The sequence below is a fragment of the Cardiocondyla obscurior genome, linkage group LG06 (assembly GCF_019399895.1).
Source record: "Cardiocondyla obscurior isolate alpha-2009 linkage group LG06, Cobs3.1, whole genome shotgun sequence".
Lineage (NCBI taxonomy): Eukaryota > Metazoa > Arthropoda > Insecta > Hymenoptera > Formicidae > Cardiocondyla > Cardiocondyla obscurior.
The window spans coordinates 7,896,523-7,911,922 of record NC_091869.1 but is presented as its reverse complement, the minus strand read 5'-3'; the positions used below and the strand labels follow the sequence as shown (position 1 = coordinate 7,911,922).

The window sequence follows — 15,400 nt, the reverse complement described above, 5'->3', positions numbered from 1 at the left end:
TTAGCTTTACTCATTTCGTATATATTTTTCGTACATTCCATCTTTTCTTCTCGAATGGAAATATTAATCATTTAGAAATTCGATAATTTAATTCTAGAAACGTAATTATTTTTAATTGCTTAATTACGTGACCGTAAATAAAAAGAATAGTTCAACGTAACCTTCTATATCGTGAACATTTATGTGAATAAAGCGTCGCTACATTTACGATATATTCTGCTACTAACGCAAAAGTTATTTCGGTACCATGCAACTGCTTGCGCACCTGTGATAAAAAGACGCATATGTTACACTAAAAAAATATATGAATTTGACAAGAAAATGTATTACTTCCGATTAAATAAAATGTCTCGAAGGAAAGCGTTTGGACAAAGAGCTTTTAAAAAAAAAGGGAACCTAATTTCTAAATGCATCAAAGTATTAGGACTCACAATTTAATTTTGTTATTAATATTTATATCAAATTATACTTTACAAAAAGATACCAGGATGAATTTTCACGTTAAAGATTTAAATAAATACGGCCCTCTCAGCATCTGAGCTTCCTGCTAAAATGAAATATGCAACATGCGCGCTGACCATCTCGTTTGTTATGTCTCGCATTTTAAAATAAGTCATACATCGCGGCGCTCAAAGCTGGAACGAATTTTAGCACAGTTTGTAAATTCACGTATACTCGGACGTGCGGAAAATTCCGGCAAAAAACATTTCGTAAATTTTGTAACGAATTCGTAACGTTTCTAAATGAGAAAATGTTCCAAAATTACTTCAACCGTATTTGATTAAATTTTTTTTTACTTCGTGTAATTACAGAGTATAAAATTACATACTCCAATCAGTGCATGCGCAACGCCACTATTAGTCGGTGACTAACTAAAATCGATCGCACGGCAATTAAGAAGCGTGGAATTGTGGACAGTGCTACTGGTTTTTATTATTCACAGAAACGAGTTCTCGTAGAACACTGACGTGTACGTTTAAATGCTTCGAGCAGACTTTCAGTGCAATCGCTATCTTTAACATACGCTTCAGGCATTAGCTAACCGATTAACCATCTGATACTGACCCATTTAAGTATATGATGATCTGTATATTATACTTATACGTGTATCATAGCTTGAATCACGGCTCCACCATTAGCAATTAAATATCCATTTAAAAGATTAGATGAGAAATTATATTTAAAAATCCGAGCTAAGTTTAAAATAAAATAACGCGAGTGTACTTTGCGCTCCTTACTTAATAATTTTAATAGCACTTTTATTTTTTAAAATACGTAAAATATTTTATGCAATTTATTTATTCTTGACTGAAAAGTATGTTTAATACTTTTTCTGAACATTTCGCAATTTTATGTCTAATTCTCCTTTTTTTTCGCTCGTTACAAAGATAAAAAGAGAGGAAAAAAAAAGAAAAAAGAAAAAAAAAAAAACGTACGACTAAAGTTGCTTTCCAATTCATTAACTTCGCGTCATTTATTATCGAGGTCAAAACCGATACCGCGATATTAAAGCAGCTACGTTATTTCGATTTAAGTGAATTTACATAGGTCTAATTTTCTACTTGCTGCGATTCATTTACCTCGCCGATTTATTCGCGTCGGAAATACATAGCGGAGGTTGGATACGAGCTTCGATAAAAGCACTTGGTTCTTTCACACGTAATTGTCGTGCGAACGAGAATGTTTTCCATATCAGAGGCCTGCGGGCGGAAAGGTTAAATCTCTGGTATTTATTAATAGTCATGCGATACTGGTTGTGTATCATAAATGGAATTTATGGTGACACGCGCGAGGTTCGTCTATGCGACGATGACTCATGAAGATGGATCTTCGAGCAATTAATTGGATATGTACGGCAAATGATCATTGCCAGCGTATCGCTGTGCTTATATCTGTACTTTCGTAACAGCCACATTAATTCGTAGTAAACGTCGAACAAATCTTTCCGCCATCCTTCGTTAAATCATTAAGTCGCGCATGTGTTTTCCTCAAAGTTACTAAACGTTCCCGCAAATAAAAATTGCACGAAATCCGTAAAAGCACTTGAAATTTATATCCCGAGATCTTTGCTGACGAGTGCTTTAATCTAGCAGCAATCTTAAATAGCGATTATAGATAACGGTGTCTATTGTATTCGGCGTCGGTATCGCGTGTAGTTATCATAGAAAGCTATTCTATTTATAGTGATATTTTTCATTCAAAGGATCTGTCACGCCCTAAAAGTTTCAATCGATTCAATAAGTCGAACCCCCCGCAGGCAGGTCGCATAAAATTGTAACGAGTAAGAAACCTTTTTTTTTTTTTTTTTTTTCCTTAAAACATTATTCGTTAACGAGACATCGATGTAACGTGCTTCTTTCCACGGTTATTTTTTAGATAAGTAAAGTCTACAGAATCGCAGAAATATATACCTGCGAGAAGCACATATGAATACAAAGATAAAACGATGATTTACAATTTCGGTAGATTACAGAAGTTGCGCGACGAAACCTATTTCGGGCGTGCCCTCAAAATAGGGCATTTACATTTTAACGATAAACCCGAGAACGTTGCAAATCTATTGTTATGCGAGACAGCGGATTAAGTAATCTATTTTACGAGACAATGCTCGGTCATTTAATGCTCGATATTATATCTTGGCTGTGCAACGGTGTGGCGCTTAGTCACGCGTGAACCGCAGGCAGCGTTACATAATGCTTAAATTCCGCTCAAGGCCACGGAACAAAAATGTATTCGCTCGGAACACATCAATTATGCGCATAAATTATACAAGTACAGGATAAAAATATGCATTTCAAAATAGTAAGACTTATCGGAATACAAAATTCACGTCAAAATAGTCTGTTAAAAGTTACTGATCCTTAGAAGAGTAGCGCACCTTTGAGGTAGCATCTCATTTTCAACACTACAAGATAAATAATAAAGCCCTGGCTCTTCTTCAAAATGTTGATACATTTCAAAGAAATATGTAATAAAAATTTTTTAAACCTGACATTTTTATTTCACAAAAATTGGTTATCTATAATTTTTTTAAATTGGAATTAATAAAAAATTTTTTTTTGTCTTTCTCTTTTTAGGCTTATCCTCGGCTGTTTTGGAACAGTCAAACTACGATATTAGTCCTTTGGCTAATCAATCTATAACACTACGGCAACATGAACCCGTGAGACGATTCGCGTGTCCCATTGGATTCTTTCGGCTAAAACGATTCTGCTACTATCTGAGTGCCGGCACGGCACCATGGAGGGACGCATACTTTCATTGCAAAGACAGAAATGCCACCCTTGCGATATTGGACAGAAATGGAAAGGACAAGATGCTGAGGAAGTACCTAATAGGAGATCAATTCAGTGAGCACAAATTATTTTCGCTTTGCCTAATTATTACACATCGATTTTATTTAATGTGTAAATCTCGATCAGCAAAACTGGAGCGATGGATCGGCGGAATATTCAATTGGCAACAGATGGCCTGGGAGTGGGGTGTAACAGGTGAAAAGATGGTCTTCCAGAGTTTCGGGAAAGCCGAACACGGAAGATCGAAAAAGTATGCGTGGCATTGCATCATAATGGATCCCGCGTTAAAATACAAGTGGAGTGCGAGAAGCTGCGTGGAACGGAAGCATTATATATGCGAAGTGCCTGCCGGTCGTCTAGGTAAGAAATGCACTCGAAACATTCACCGGTAAGAGCTTTCATAACTTCACTGATATAAATGTACCGGAGTTTATCTGCGTATTTTCAATCTTTTAGCTAGGAGACGTAAGAAGTCGGATCCCTTCGCGCCGCAAAACCAAAGATTAAAGCCCAGAAAAAAGGGTAAGAAATATTCAGACGAACAGAGAAGGCAAGGCGAAAGGAAGAAGAATCGAACTAATTCGAGAAGAAATTGGTTGGACCAAGGAGAGGATCGACAATGGGCCCATGGCGTTAAACTAGGATCGCAACCACCCAAGTATTAATCATTACATTAAATTAAATCTTTTATAAAACTAGAACAAATCATGCGCGCGCGCTATTTTTTCTTAAAGACAAATATCTAGTTAAATTTTTTATTTTTTTATTTTTAGTAGTGTGAAGCCTAAAGAGCGCATGCGACATCGTTCGAACAGAACTCGTTTGCAAACCCCTGTGCCGAAAGTTAACCAAGTGTTGCCCCAAGGACGAGAGTACGGCGCTTTTCTAGCCAACGGACATCAATCTCAGAATTTAGCGGATATGAACAACATTTATTCGCAGTTTCACAATAGAATAAACGACTTTGCGCGGGAGGAAATTTTGTTTAAACCGTGAAACAAAGAGAACTCGAATCAATATATCAGTAATTAGTTAGATATGCAACCTCGACTTATGATTGCTCTGTTACATACTACAACAGGTAAGAGAGAAATCTATTTTAATTTTTACTACAACGACATTAAACTGCCAGTTATTTTACTATAATACATAATATTTGTGATTATTATTGCATACATTTTGCGCAAGATCATGAAAAATTATTACGATTAAAATTAATCGTAAAATAAATTCTTTAAAATTCTTTTGTTCAAATATCAAGAATTTTTGAATAAAAGATTTACTGATATGCCAATTAACGATCCGAATATTGTAGCCACTGCATTACTGATATCTAAATATTCTTCGTGTATTTATCTATATAATATTACACAAAAAATTAATCATGTTTCTACAACTACTTTCTTCTAGTTCGACAATTATTTTACTAAATATCTTTCGCAATTAACGCGTGGAGAAACCATGTATCAATAAAAAAATCTCACGTTGTTGACAATTATCATAACTCTTTGCAGCAGATTGCGATACGCGAATTAAGTAAGTAATTACAATTATTATTCGATAATTAATTAAACCGTATCAACGATATGTTATATGCTATACTAATTATAATTTTATAAATAAATTGCAGTCAGATAAGTTCATCGACGAGCAAAATTTTTTATGCAGTATCTTAATTTTTTTATCTATTCTTGTCTTCATTACTTTGTCATTGCTTCGTCTGTACATATATCAACATAAAACCATTGATGTACTCTCTGTATTTAACAATGTATAATAAACTGCTGATACATCAATGCGATAATGTCGGCAATATTAAAAGCATATTAAAAACAGATACAAGTTAAATTATAAAACATACACTTACCTTGATATAGGTGCAAAGGGCGTCTCCTTTTGGTTCCCCGTTGCCATCTCTGTACAGTTTGATCTTGTCCTTCCCCTTTTCATCTCTTGCCAGGAGGCCACATTTGGTGAAGAGTTGCGTGAGCTCATCTATGGTAATATCCAAAGGTAGGCCAGAGACGTAAATAGCGGTGTTATGTGCCTCATCCACTTCAAACCATGTTGGGGGCTCTTGCGCCTTTCGCTTGGCTTCTATTTTCCTCTGCTCTTTTTCCTCCTTGGCTTTCTGAGAAGGTAGAGGTGACTTTGGTTCAGGTGGGTCTGACTGCTCTGTACTTGTGTCCGTAAAACCATAGCTCATCTGGTACTGAGCCATAAAATCTTCATCAACTTTTGGAAACCAGGCGTTTTTTTCCTTGTCCCAAAAGTATACACTGCCATCATTTGGATCTGTATAAGTATGAGTGTCATTTTCGAAGCCAAAACCACTACTCTCGGGGCCAGGGTCTTCTTTCTTTTCCTTTGTGTCAGAGCCTTTGATACTGTCCGAGGTTACTGTGCCATCTTCTTTCACAATCCATTTATTATTCTCTTGATCAAACTTATAGGTAATGTTTGTTGCCTTGTCAGTATAAATATATGTTTGTCCATCAAATTCATAATTCTTCATAGGATCATCTTGTTTCTCCAATTTTTCTGTGACCGACGGAGAATCAGCCATATTCAGTGATTCATGAGATTAGTTTTAAAATGACAGGATCTAGAATGCACAAAACACAAACTTATTAGTAATGTCATAACATGATGGCAAATTCAATGTAAACAGAAACATCAAAATTTTAGGTTAATGTACGTTTTGTGGCATAATGTTTTTCGCACTTTCGTTCACAATACGTGGCTTATCGAACTTTATAAGTCGCGAAACAAGCCGCGGACACGCGATATAAAACGCGCAGAAGTGTCGAGTAAAGAGGTTAGAAACACGACAGTTATTGATAGTGAAAGAATCCTCCCGCACCTATTGATATCTTTCACCCTGGCGAAATTCCACAACGTTATCGTGCCAAATGACGCGTAATTTAAAAGCTTGTGGCAGTTAGCATAAACAATACTTACAATCTTATCAAATAATTGATCCAGCGTAGCTAGGACGCCTACGTGACCAACGCGCGATATATCGAACTTGACCTCTGCTCACGATGACTGCTGTATCACGCCATATCAACAACGCCGCCTGTACATCGCCCGCAGCACTACTTATGTTAATAATCTGGCGTTCGAGGTTAATGATTTTTACGGCTTTTACAGGCATCTGCAAAAATACACCTCACATTATTAAAATGCGTAAAAATATTGCTAAATTCGTATTAATAAAAACGCGCTATTAAATCCTTTTCATTCGTGTCGCGATAAGTTATAAAAAAAAGCAATTATAAATTTATAGCATCAACGCGAGTCTGTAATACAATTTCGTTGAAATAAGTACTTTTTAAACATTGTACAAGAATTAATACAATACGTTATTATCGACCTAGCTGTAAATTTAATTAAAACTCATCTCGATGTTTTGTACCTGTTGCTAACGAAGCAGTATAAATTCGACCGAAAAAGATGCTCCATCGACTCGCACAGAGGTCGGACCGATCATCTATCTTTGACGCCACCTTCGTTCATCGGCATCGAAGCACCGCGCCGCCGCCGAGCCGCTCTCGTTGAATCGTTCTTTGGTATCGAAGAAAGGCGAACGGCGCGTGTTGCTATTAGAAATTGATTTCCAGTTGCTAGGATACGTGGCCGGCTTGAAAGCGCCAGCGCCAGCACCGGCGTGCACGCTTGCTTGCCTGGCGATCAGTCGGCTGCAAGTTGCGCGGCGTAAGGTGCAAACATGGGCCTGCCGGACATAGAGACCATACCCGGTAAAACAAATTTGAAGAAGGAAACGGGAGTAAAAATGCACAGGCACCCGACAAGAAAAAAACAAAGGGAGAAAGTTTTTTTTTTTTCACGACTTTTTTCTACACGCATACGCACGATTTCATGACGCACCAGCAGCTTGAAGTACTCTAAAGTATTCTGTAAACACCGTCCACGCAATCGATCCCTATAACCGCGCGGGCACGGCACCCCGGCATTATTAAAATCCCCGGTGACGCGTACCCCTTATGTCGGCGTGAAAATCGATACGTCCTACTGGTATCGAGGCGATCGCCAATGTACACGACCGCGGGATTCACGTCTATTAGTCACTCGATGATAAATGATTATTGAGCACGTTGAATCGACAGGTCAGCGAGTTTGCTGAAAGCTGCAAGCGTACGCGATTGAAACAGCCAAGCTTAAATTCACGAGCACCGCGCACAGCGTGTGGAACGAAAGAACGTTTACAATCGCCTTTTTTTTTTGCGAGCATGCACGTAATTTATTTATTAACCCGAAGCCACAAAGTTTTTTTACTTGGTCGACGTTTTAATTTACGTGGCGTTGAACGTCCTCAATAACGGACAGTAGTCAGTTGCTCAGAAGCGTGCCGCTACCAGCACAATCCGCTCGTTAATCGGGTAATGCCACCGTTGTGGTTTGCGCGAGTCAGATGCACGCATTCGTATCATTAAGTTACACTTACTGCCTGACGTTATCACGCGCTATTATTGCAAATGCGATTAATCGGGACAGAAAACTCTCGTTCGTCAGAACATTGCTTAGCTCTTATGTTAAATTTGTACGATATTAAATTTTTCGAGTTACGTTTAATGCACGGTAAACAGCACAAAAATTAATTAGACGTAAAAAGAAAAATTTAATTTTTTTCCGCATTTTAAATATTCTATCAAAAAATTTTGAATATATATTTTGTAAAGAAAATAAAAGTATAAATTTGAAATTGCGTTTATATTTTTGGACATAATAGTTTCTTAATTCGTACAGTCTTTACGGTGCTTCCGACATGACCTAGTCTGCTTGCATTTTGAATGTTTTACATATGAATGAATCGCTATCTGTGTAGAATCGCTATCGACTACCAGATTATGTACATATATTGCTTTGCCGAGCAATTTGGCGGCTATTAACCGACCTTTCGGTCAATAACCTCAGAGAATATGTGAATCTCTCGAAGACTATCAATCTTTTATAAAGTAGAATAGATTTGCATTTATTTTTCAACAATTTGATCTTCCTTACAAATTCGGATACTATGTATTATATAAATATTTTTTATTAAAAGCATATAAATCTGACTTATTCAAAGACGGCCTCGTAAATTTAAACAATTACAAAATTAAAAAGAGAATCGAGTTGTAAGTTAGATAGTAGAAATTAAAAACTCTATAACCTGCAACATAATGGTTTAAAATTTATAAATAATTTCTAAAGGTCTGAAAAAATACTTTCAAGGTTTAAAGATGTGTATGTGTGTGTGTGTGTGTTACGTAGTATCTAAGATGTAAGTCTTATAATTGCACCTTTCATTAATTCCCCGATATAGAAGGAATCTTTAACAAGATGATTCGCGATGAGATAGTTCGCGTTTCTGTCCCACGAAGAACAGATGCGTAATGAATTATGCAAAAGGCCGCCATTTGAACTTTTGATAAGGAAGACGTAAGCGTAAATCCCGAAGGATTTATTACCGGTTTTGCGTTATTGACCTTTCCAGAGGGAAGCTGATAAAGCACTGTTAATCTCGTGTTGAGACGGCATTTAGTGTCTTAACGCCTTTCCGGTCTTTTTTACTTCATTAAGCCTTAAACCTAATTTATGCCAAGGTTGTGCTGCGATAAAACTTGCATTTAACCGTTCTTTGTTATCGTATCCAACATTTTCGTAAAATGTCTTAGTCGTAATATACGAAAATAGAAAAATCTATAAAAGAATCCGACCATTAATTCTTTAAGAGACTACTTCTGCATTAATTTTGTGTAAAATCTTATTATTTATTTATTGGCATGAGTAAATATAACAATTTGCAATTTTTCTTTTTTTTTCTTTCTTTAAAAATAAATGTAAAGTATAGATTACAAAAAAAAAAAAAAAAAACTTTAAACCCTACGTTTTCTATACATACATATTACCATATATGTGATAAATCTGAAAACACTAAATATACTTTTGCTTAAGTCGGAGATTAAAGATTGCTACCAGTTGTTTCGCATGCAAATATGTGCAATATAGATATGCTTATAATGTATTTGCAGTTTCGTAAAAGACTAATGTGCAATGATTGCAATCGTTTATGTTGTAATAAATTCTCTGCAAGGATAGCATTAATAATAATTATAATAATGACGATAATAATGAATATGACATTAATAAAAACGCAATTTCAAGTATAATTTTATATAATAGAAAACTTGACGTGAAAATTATTAGAGCTTTAAAAAAAAAATTCACGTAATCTTTATTTTAAAGAAAAAATCTAAACGCAGGATTGATCAAATGTCAATCAAAAAATTCGCGTGTTTTCCAGGTAGAAAGCACGATCAATTCTACCTTCAATATTTAACAATGTATCGATCTTTGCACATTGTAGAGACCGGGGCGGTGTTCACAATCGGCCGCAGCAGATTTGCAGACAACATTGCGTCGCATTTTTTCATACGGAAAGATCCAGTGATCTCCATTGAATGCGGAGACGAGCATTCCGCCGTAATTTGCCGTAAGTATTATTTAAGTATAATTTTGCAAAACAGTTTATGGATTAGTCTAAAAAATAATCAATAGCCTAGTTGCACGTATAATCCAAGCTTTCGAGTTTAAACTAAATCATCGTGTCGACTCGAAACAATTCAAACTAAATTTGAAACGAACCTAACTCAAATTATTGGAAAGAAATGATTCAATAAAAAATTAACTGGCAGTACAGTTGGTTATACCTTCTATCGAATATCGTTAATCAATGTCGTAAGGCGTAACGTTGACAGTAAACCATGGATTCGTAATGATCAATGTTTGTAGACAAAGGAGAGATTTATTAATAAATAAGGACAACGACGCTTTCGTCAGAGCTGTCCTCTTTGCTTTCTAAATTTAATCACAGAATGTTATTTCGTTCCCGGTTAAACATTTGCGTTATATAAAGTATGAAGCACTTAAAAGCTCGAATTTTAATACGTTGTGAATTTCGTACTTATCTCGCGGGACCATATGATTCTGTGTGATTTACAACTTCTGTAGCATGGCTATGTAAAGGGTATATACAGTTCGGTATGCTAACATAGGAATATCCACTGTCCGGTAAATCGATATTGAACACACAGAGGTCGACGTAGCTGACACTGTTGTTCTTATTAGCGCGACGGTCTCGATTAAACGTGCCTGAATTATTGTTTTGCGTATAAAAACAATGCAATTAAAAACAAAACTAGAAGAAACTATACGCGCGGTACTCGCGAACAATTTTCCAAAAGATCGCGCACGTCATTATATTTGAGAATATTAATTAATTATAATAATTTCTATAATAATTACAATTAAGTAATCTACGGTTGACGGCGTGTTGCCGGTTCACTTACATTTGTAGCTCTCGATTAGGTTAGGACAGGTCATTTTCCATCTTTCCGTCCTTCCTTCCTTCTTTCATCCGTCCTTCCTTCCTTCCCCCTTCTTTCCGTGACAGTTTCTGAATTATCCCGACGCCGCGAAGAACTTGGACCAAGCAACGAATGAGATGGACCGCGGTACGAAATGTTTCTCGCGCACTCTTTCTTAAGTTCCACAAAACGCACTTTATCAAAATGGATGAAGTGCAGATATCATGCTGTCACAATGGTGATCGCCGGAACTCGCTGAATGCCGTTGATGATGATGGCGAGAGAAGCAGGTTGGTAACGCCGAACGCGCGGCGCATTTCAGGTCGGACGCTTCGCGCGCTGCGCTTGCGACGTAACCTTGCCGGTCCGAGGAATTTTTTCGATCCAAAAACGAAGCACAAAACGGTGAGTGGAATAACATAGGAGTATAAAAAACGATCGTTCGTTTCCGAGTCGACAACATCGACACTGATTTACATGCGAGACTATGCTATTCGCGGCCAAAAATACGCGAAATTGTGGAGCGATTAGGAACACGTCCTCACGCCCGGAACTCCACAATTGAACTGACCGTTAGAGATTTTGGCCATTGGATAGAAAGAAAAAACCGCGTAAAAGAGTGAGATAGCATTAGGTCCGATCGTCATTAGAACGCTGTCCTTGTCGCACGGAATTCTTGGAAACCCTGAGCTAGATCAAATTCTCGGAAACGTTGAACTCAACGCCGAGTTAATCTATTTGCATTTTTTGATGCATTATGCTCAATACTATGATTAAAATTATGTAATCATGTGTTCCCTGCCCGTAGATATGTCCAGATGACTAGACTTTTATAGCGTAGATTTCTTGAATGTACTATGTTATGTAAATGCAGATATTATCTTAATGTTAGGGATAGTCTCAGTGAGATTATAATCTCGCGGAATGTATTCTTTAATTTCTCTTGAGTTTTCTCTTTTATTCCAGAAACTGGCAGATTGTTTGTTTTCGGCAGCAACGATTGGGGTCAACTCGGTCTGGGTCACAAAAATCACATCAGCAAACCATCATGTGTAAAAAGTTTGTAGAATATTTACCAAAAAATTTAAATATTAAAGACAATTATGTTTTACGTTTATTATTAAATGCCTTCAAAAAAATTATATTATTAAATATTCTAAATAGAAGTTGGTTTGCATTCTAAAAACATTTATTTATGTCGGAAATTTATAATTAAATGTTAATATTAAATTCTTTTATTAAATTAAGCGTTGTTCGAAACTTCTATTAAAATTTAATATGTTTTAGTTCTGAAGCCGGAAAAAGTTACTCATGTGGCATGCGGAAGAGCACATACTTTAATATGCACAGGTAAGAAACAAGTAATGCAGGTATCACAATTTACAAAGTATTTCAAGCACATTTCTCTTGATGATGAATGTGGTGATAAAAAATAGAAATCTATACTAATTTTCTCAATGCAACAAATATTGTTATTACGTTTTAAAAGGATTTAATTCGTAAGTAATTAAATAATAAGTTTGCCAAAGTAATAGATCATAAAAACGCGATGTCTGGAAATATCCCTTATGTATGTATATATATCTGTTATTGACAGATGCGAGGTATTAGGCGAATATACCATTTCTATATGTGGCTTTGCGTGTCACGAACTTCGGCGAATATTTGTCGAGTCATTCAACTTCAAACTTGTTCTCGTTTGAAGGAATCAATTGGATAAGAACTCTTTCAAATGGCATGCCACCTTACTAACTTTCTAAATAGGAATTCGAGACGTTAATTTATCAATCGATTAAAGTTGCTTCAAGCAAATACCTTACATACATATTATATAGCTAATTTATGCATCTATCTTATAGTTAATTTTTTTTTTTAATAAAAATTTTACAATTATTTTACAATTTGCTGAATGTACAAGTGTTTGTGTAATTGATGAACAAATTTAAATAGTTATACTAAAATGGTTTTATAGGAGCGCAGAAAATCTTTGCATGCGGCAGCAATCAGGAAGGTCAACTGGGTCGAGAAAATTCTGTGATAGGTGACAGCTCTAGTTCTCCAATCTTAATCCACGATTGCGGGCTTGCTGGACCTCGGATCGTTCAAATTGCAGCGGGATCACATCACTCTTTGGTTCTAACGAGCGACGGAGGAGTTGTCGCCTGGGGAAGCAATCTTGAGGGTCAGTTAGGATTGCAAGGGGTTTCAGGCTTGGTGTACAAGCCCACTAAGGTCCCCATTCCTGAACCAGTAAAAGAAATCAGCGCGGGATATTATCACTCAGTTTTCTTAACTGGTAATAACTTGCAGGGTATAAATAAGCAAATTAAAATTTTTCTTTTACGAAATTTTTTGTTTTGTACTTACTATGTACAAAAAGAAATAAAACACATCAAGATGTTGATTCGAGAACGTAAAATATAGTTCTAAGAATACGTCCAAGTAACTTTGAGACGTCACAGTACACTTTCCACAAGATAAAATCGCTTCCGTTGCGGCATACTTATAGCAGCTCGCACGAACACGAGAGGTTGTAAAATACATTAGCGTGTGTATAATTCGGCGACATGACTTGTTTCCAGAAAGTGGACTCGTTTATGTCTGCGGCGAAGCAGAAGGTGGTAAACTTGGAATCAACACCAGCTTTTCCATTCAAGACACTCCGAAACAGATGCAATTACCTGTACCAGCACTTCATATCGCATGTGGTGGTCATCATACACTTATATTAGCAGGTTGAGATCGATAAATTTTAGAGACTAGAAATTTTTATTTTATATTTATAATTTGTTTCTTTTTACTTTAAGATATTAAAATAATATGGACAAGCTTCTTTGTAAAAATTTTATAAAAATAATGTAAATTTTTTAGAAAATGGCAATATTTATTGCTCTGGCAGTAACGCTAGTGGACAACTCGGTATGGGCACAAACGTTAACGAAATACAGATGCCGAAATTTCTTCCACGTGGAGCTCTTCAAGATGAGAAGATTGTCAAGATTGCTTGCGGCGAAAGTCACAGTGCTATACTTACTGGTAATTAAAATTCAGCCACGGTTGTTCTTCGTGTTCTTGTATGCTTAAGTCTCTCATTAATAATTACATTATTTATTAATAACAGAATCCGGCAAGCTCTTTACCTGTGGTGACGGCCGACATGGAAAATTGGGTCTGGAAGAAAACGAAAATAACGTTCACGTAGTAACATTTGCTGCTAAATATCAAGAGCTTTTTGTTTCAAATGTAAATTTGCATATCGTTTTAAACAAACATGACGGTTTTATTGTGATTCTAATTGTTTACCTGTTTTATATAGGTGGCTTGTGGAGGATGTCACACAATATTAGTCGGCAGAAGACATGAGATAGATTATCAATCACAGCGATCGGACTCCATGGTAAATGTAAATATGTTTTACACATGGATTATTAATTAGTTTCAAATGTAAATTAATACGACATGTTTATAAGTTTCTTATTACTTTCAGGAGCAAAAAAAGAATTCTCTACCTCCTTTAAAGCTTCCTATAAATATGCAAAATGAGCAACAAGAAGACAGTGTAGATAAATCGACAGATAAGAAAGATGACTTACGTCATTCAGATAAAAATAGTGAAGCGTCTAATAATAATGAGCTTCAAATAAATTCGTCAGAAGATTCGCTAAAAGAGAATACAAATATTAATAATGAAGAAATTTCAACTTCGGCGAATGACGGAAAACACGCGAATCTCTCATCAGAGATTACTTCAGAAAGCTCGCAGGAAAAAGATCACGTTAATGAAGACCACGATAATGAAAGTATTGAACACAAGGAAAATAACGAGAGTAAAAATAATAATGAAAATGATGAAAATCAAGAACATAATAAAAATGCAGTAGCGACAGAGGCACAAAATGTTGAGGAATCATGTACGACATCTGGAATTTCAAGGATAGAGGAAGAACAGAAAACGACGACAAATCCTACACCACCGCCGAAACCGCCGAGATTAAAATCTGAAAGTGCTGAAGATACTCGAGACGAAAAAGAATCTTCAAAGGAGAAACAAGAGGAAGAAAAAGAAAAAGATGACACGGAAATAAAGACGAATAACGAAGAAAATTCAAGCGCGAAAACAACTAGAAAATCGATATCGGCAATTTCGAAGGAAACTATAGAAGCTATCGAGAATTCGATAGAAAAGGTGGAAGAAGATATACCCGCTGAAGAGCCAGAGAAAGCGGAAACGGATGGCGCGCAAGACGATGCCGATGTGGTGCAGTCTCCGCCTCCACGAACAGGTAAAACAGTTTTTTTTTTCTAAAAATTAAACAAAAGTTTACTTTGTCGATTTTAGACTATTAAAATTTGCGAGTAGAAATTACGCAATTAATTATGGATTTTTAGCTAAAATGGCGAAGTTATTTAAAGGAAGACGGCAACAAGAAATTCAAAATGGGACTAAGAAGACAAGTGTACCGAATATAAAAGCTAAAGTACATTTCAAATAATATAAAATATATTTTACAGAAATAATATTAGTATTAACTTTTAATAATAGGATTATTATCAATATTTCTTTACTTTTCAGTCGAAAACGTGCACAATCCTGTGATCGAGAACTTTTCGAAGAGACATTACAATTCATTCTATTTTTGTAAAATGCTTATGCTATGTTCGTCGCTGGGACCAAGATTTTGCAGAACCGAAAATCTAAAATTGGTATTAAAGCAAAAAAAAAAATCTTAA

General features: G+C 36.0%; 3 protein-coding genes across 9 annotated transcripts in view; 2 read left to right on the top strand and 1 right to left on the bottom strand.

Moving 5' to 3' along the window:
• Nucleotides 1-5,092, top strand: part of LOC139103102 (uncharacterized) — a 7,444-nt gene extending 2,352 nt beyond the window's left edge. The window contains exons 2-6 of one of the 2 annotated variants that reach the window (XR_011545829.1): nt 3,078-3,350; nt 3,423-3,656; nt 3,753-3,954; nt 4,070-4,377; nt 4,707-5,092. Coding sequence is in view for 1 of the 2 variants with exons in the window: in XM_070657473.1 (XP_070513574.1) it covers nt 3,078-3,350; nt 3,423-3,656; nt 3,753-3,954; nt 4,070-4,292 (932 nt within the window). In the remaining variant the exon portion in view is untranslated. Of the gene's footprint in view, nt 1-3,077; nt 3,351-3,422; nt 3,657-3,752; nt 3,955-4,069; nt 4,590-4,706 lie in introns of those variants that run through there. The other variant, XM_070657473.1, reaches the window with a different exon arrangement.
• Nucleotides 1-11,113, bottom strand: part of Barc (RRM1_TatSF1_like and RRM2_TatSF1_like domain-containing protein barc) — a 25,890-nt gene extending 14,777 nt beyond the window's left edge. Inside the window, exons 1-3 of one of the 3 annotated variants that reach the window (XM_070657463.1) lie at nt 10,652-11,113; nt 6,258-6,453; nt 5,164-5,901 (exon numbers count right to left, since the gene is read on the bottom strand). In XM_070657463.1, coding sequence (XP_070513564.1) covers nt 5,164-5,862 — 699 coding nt within the window. In that variant the 5' untranslated portion in view covers nt 5,863-5,901; nt 6,258-6,453; nt 10,652-11,113. The other 2 variants (XM_070657462.1, XM_070657464.1) reach the window with 2 other exon arrangements.
• LOC139103091 (X-linked retinitis pigmentosa GTPase regulator) lies at nt 6,992-15,400 on the top strand. Of its 4 annotated transcripts, none has more exons than XM_070657452.1 (12): nt 6,992-7,057; nt 9,670-9,795; nt 11,636-11,728; nt 11,957-12,019; nt 12,642-12,965; nt 13,252-13,404; nt 13,541-13,705; nt 13,791-13,912; nt 13,986-14,066; nt 14,157-14,952; nt 15,059-15,147; nt 15,243-15,400. In XM_070657452.1, the coding sequence occupies exons 1-12, from the start codon at nt 7,027-7,029 to the stop codon at nt 15,264-15,266; spliced, it is 2,067 nt and encodes a 688-aa protein (XP_070513553.1). In that variant the 5' UTR covers nt 6,992-7,026; the 3' UTR covers nt 15,267-15,400. The 4 variants fall into 4 exon arrangements, with proteins under 4 accessions (XP_070513553.1, XP_070513552.1, XP_070513551.1 ...); XM_070657451.1 differs by having other exon boundaries at nt 13,986-14,072; XM_070657450.1 differs by lacking the exon at nt 6,992-7,057 and having other exon boundaries at nt 8,463-9,795.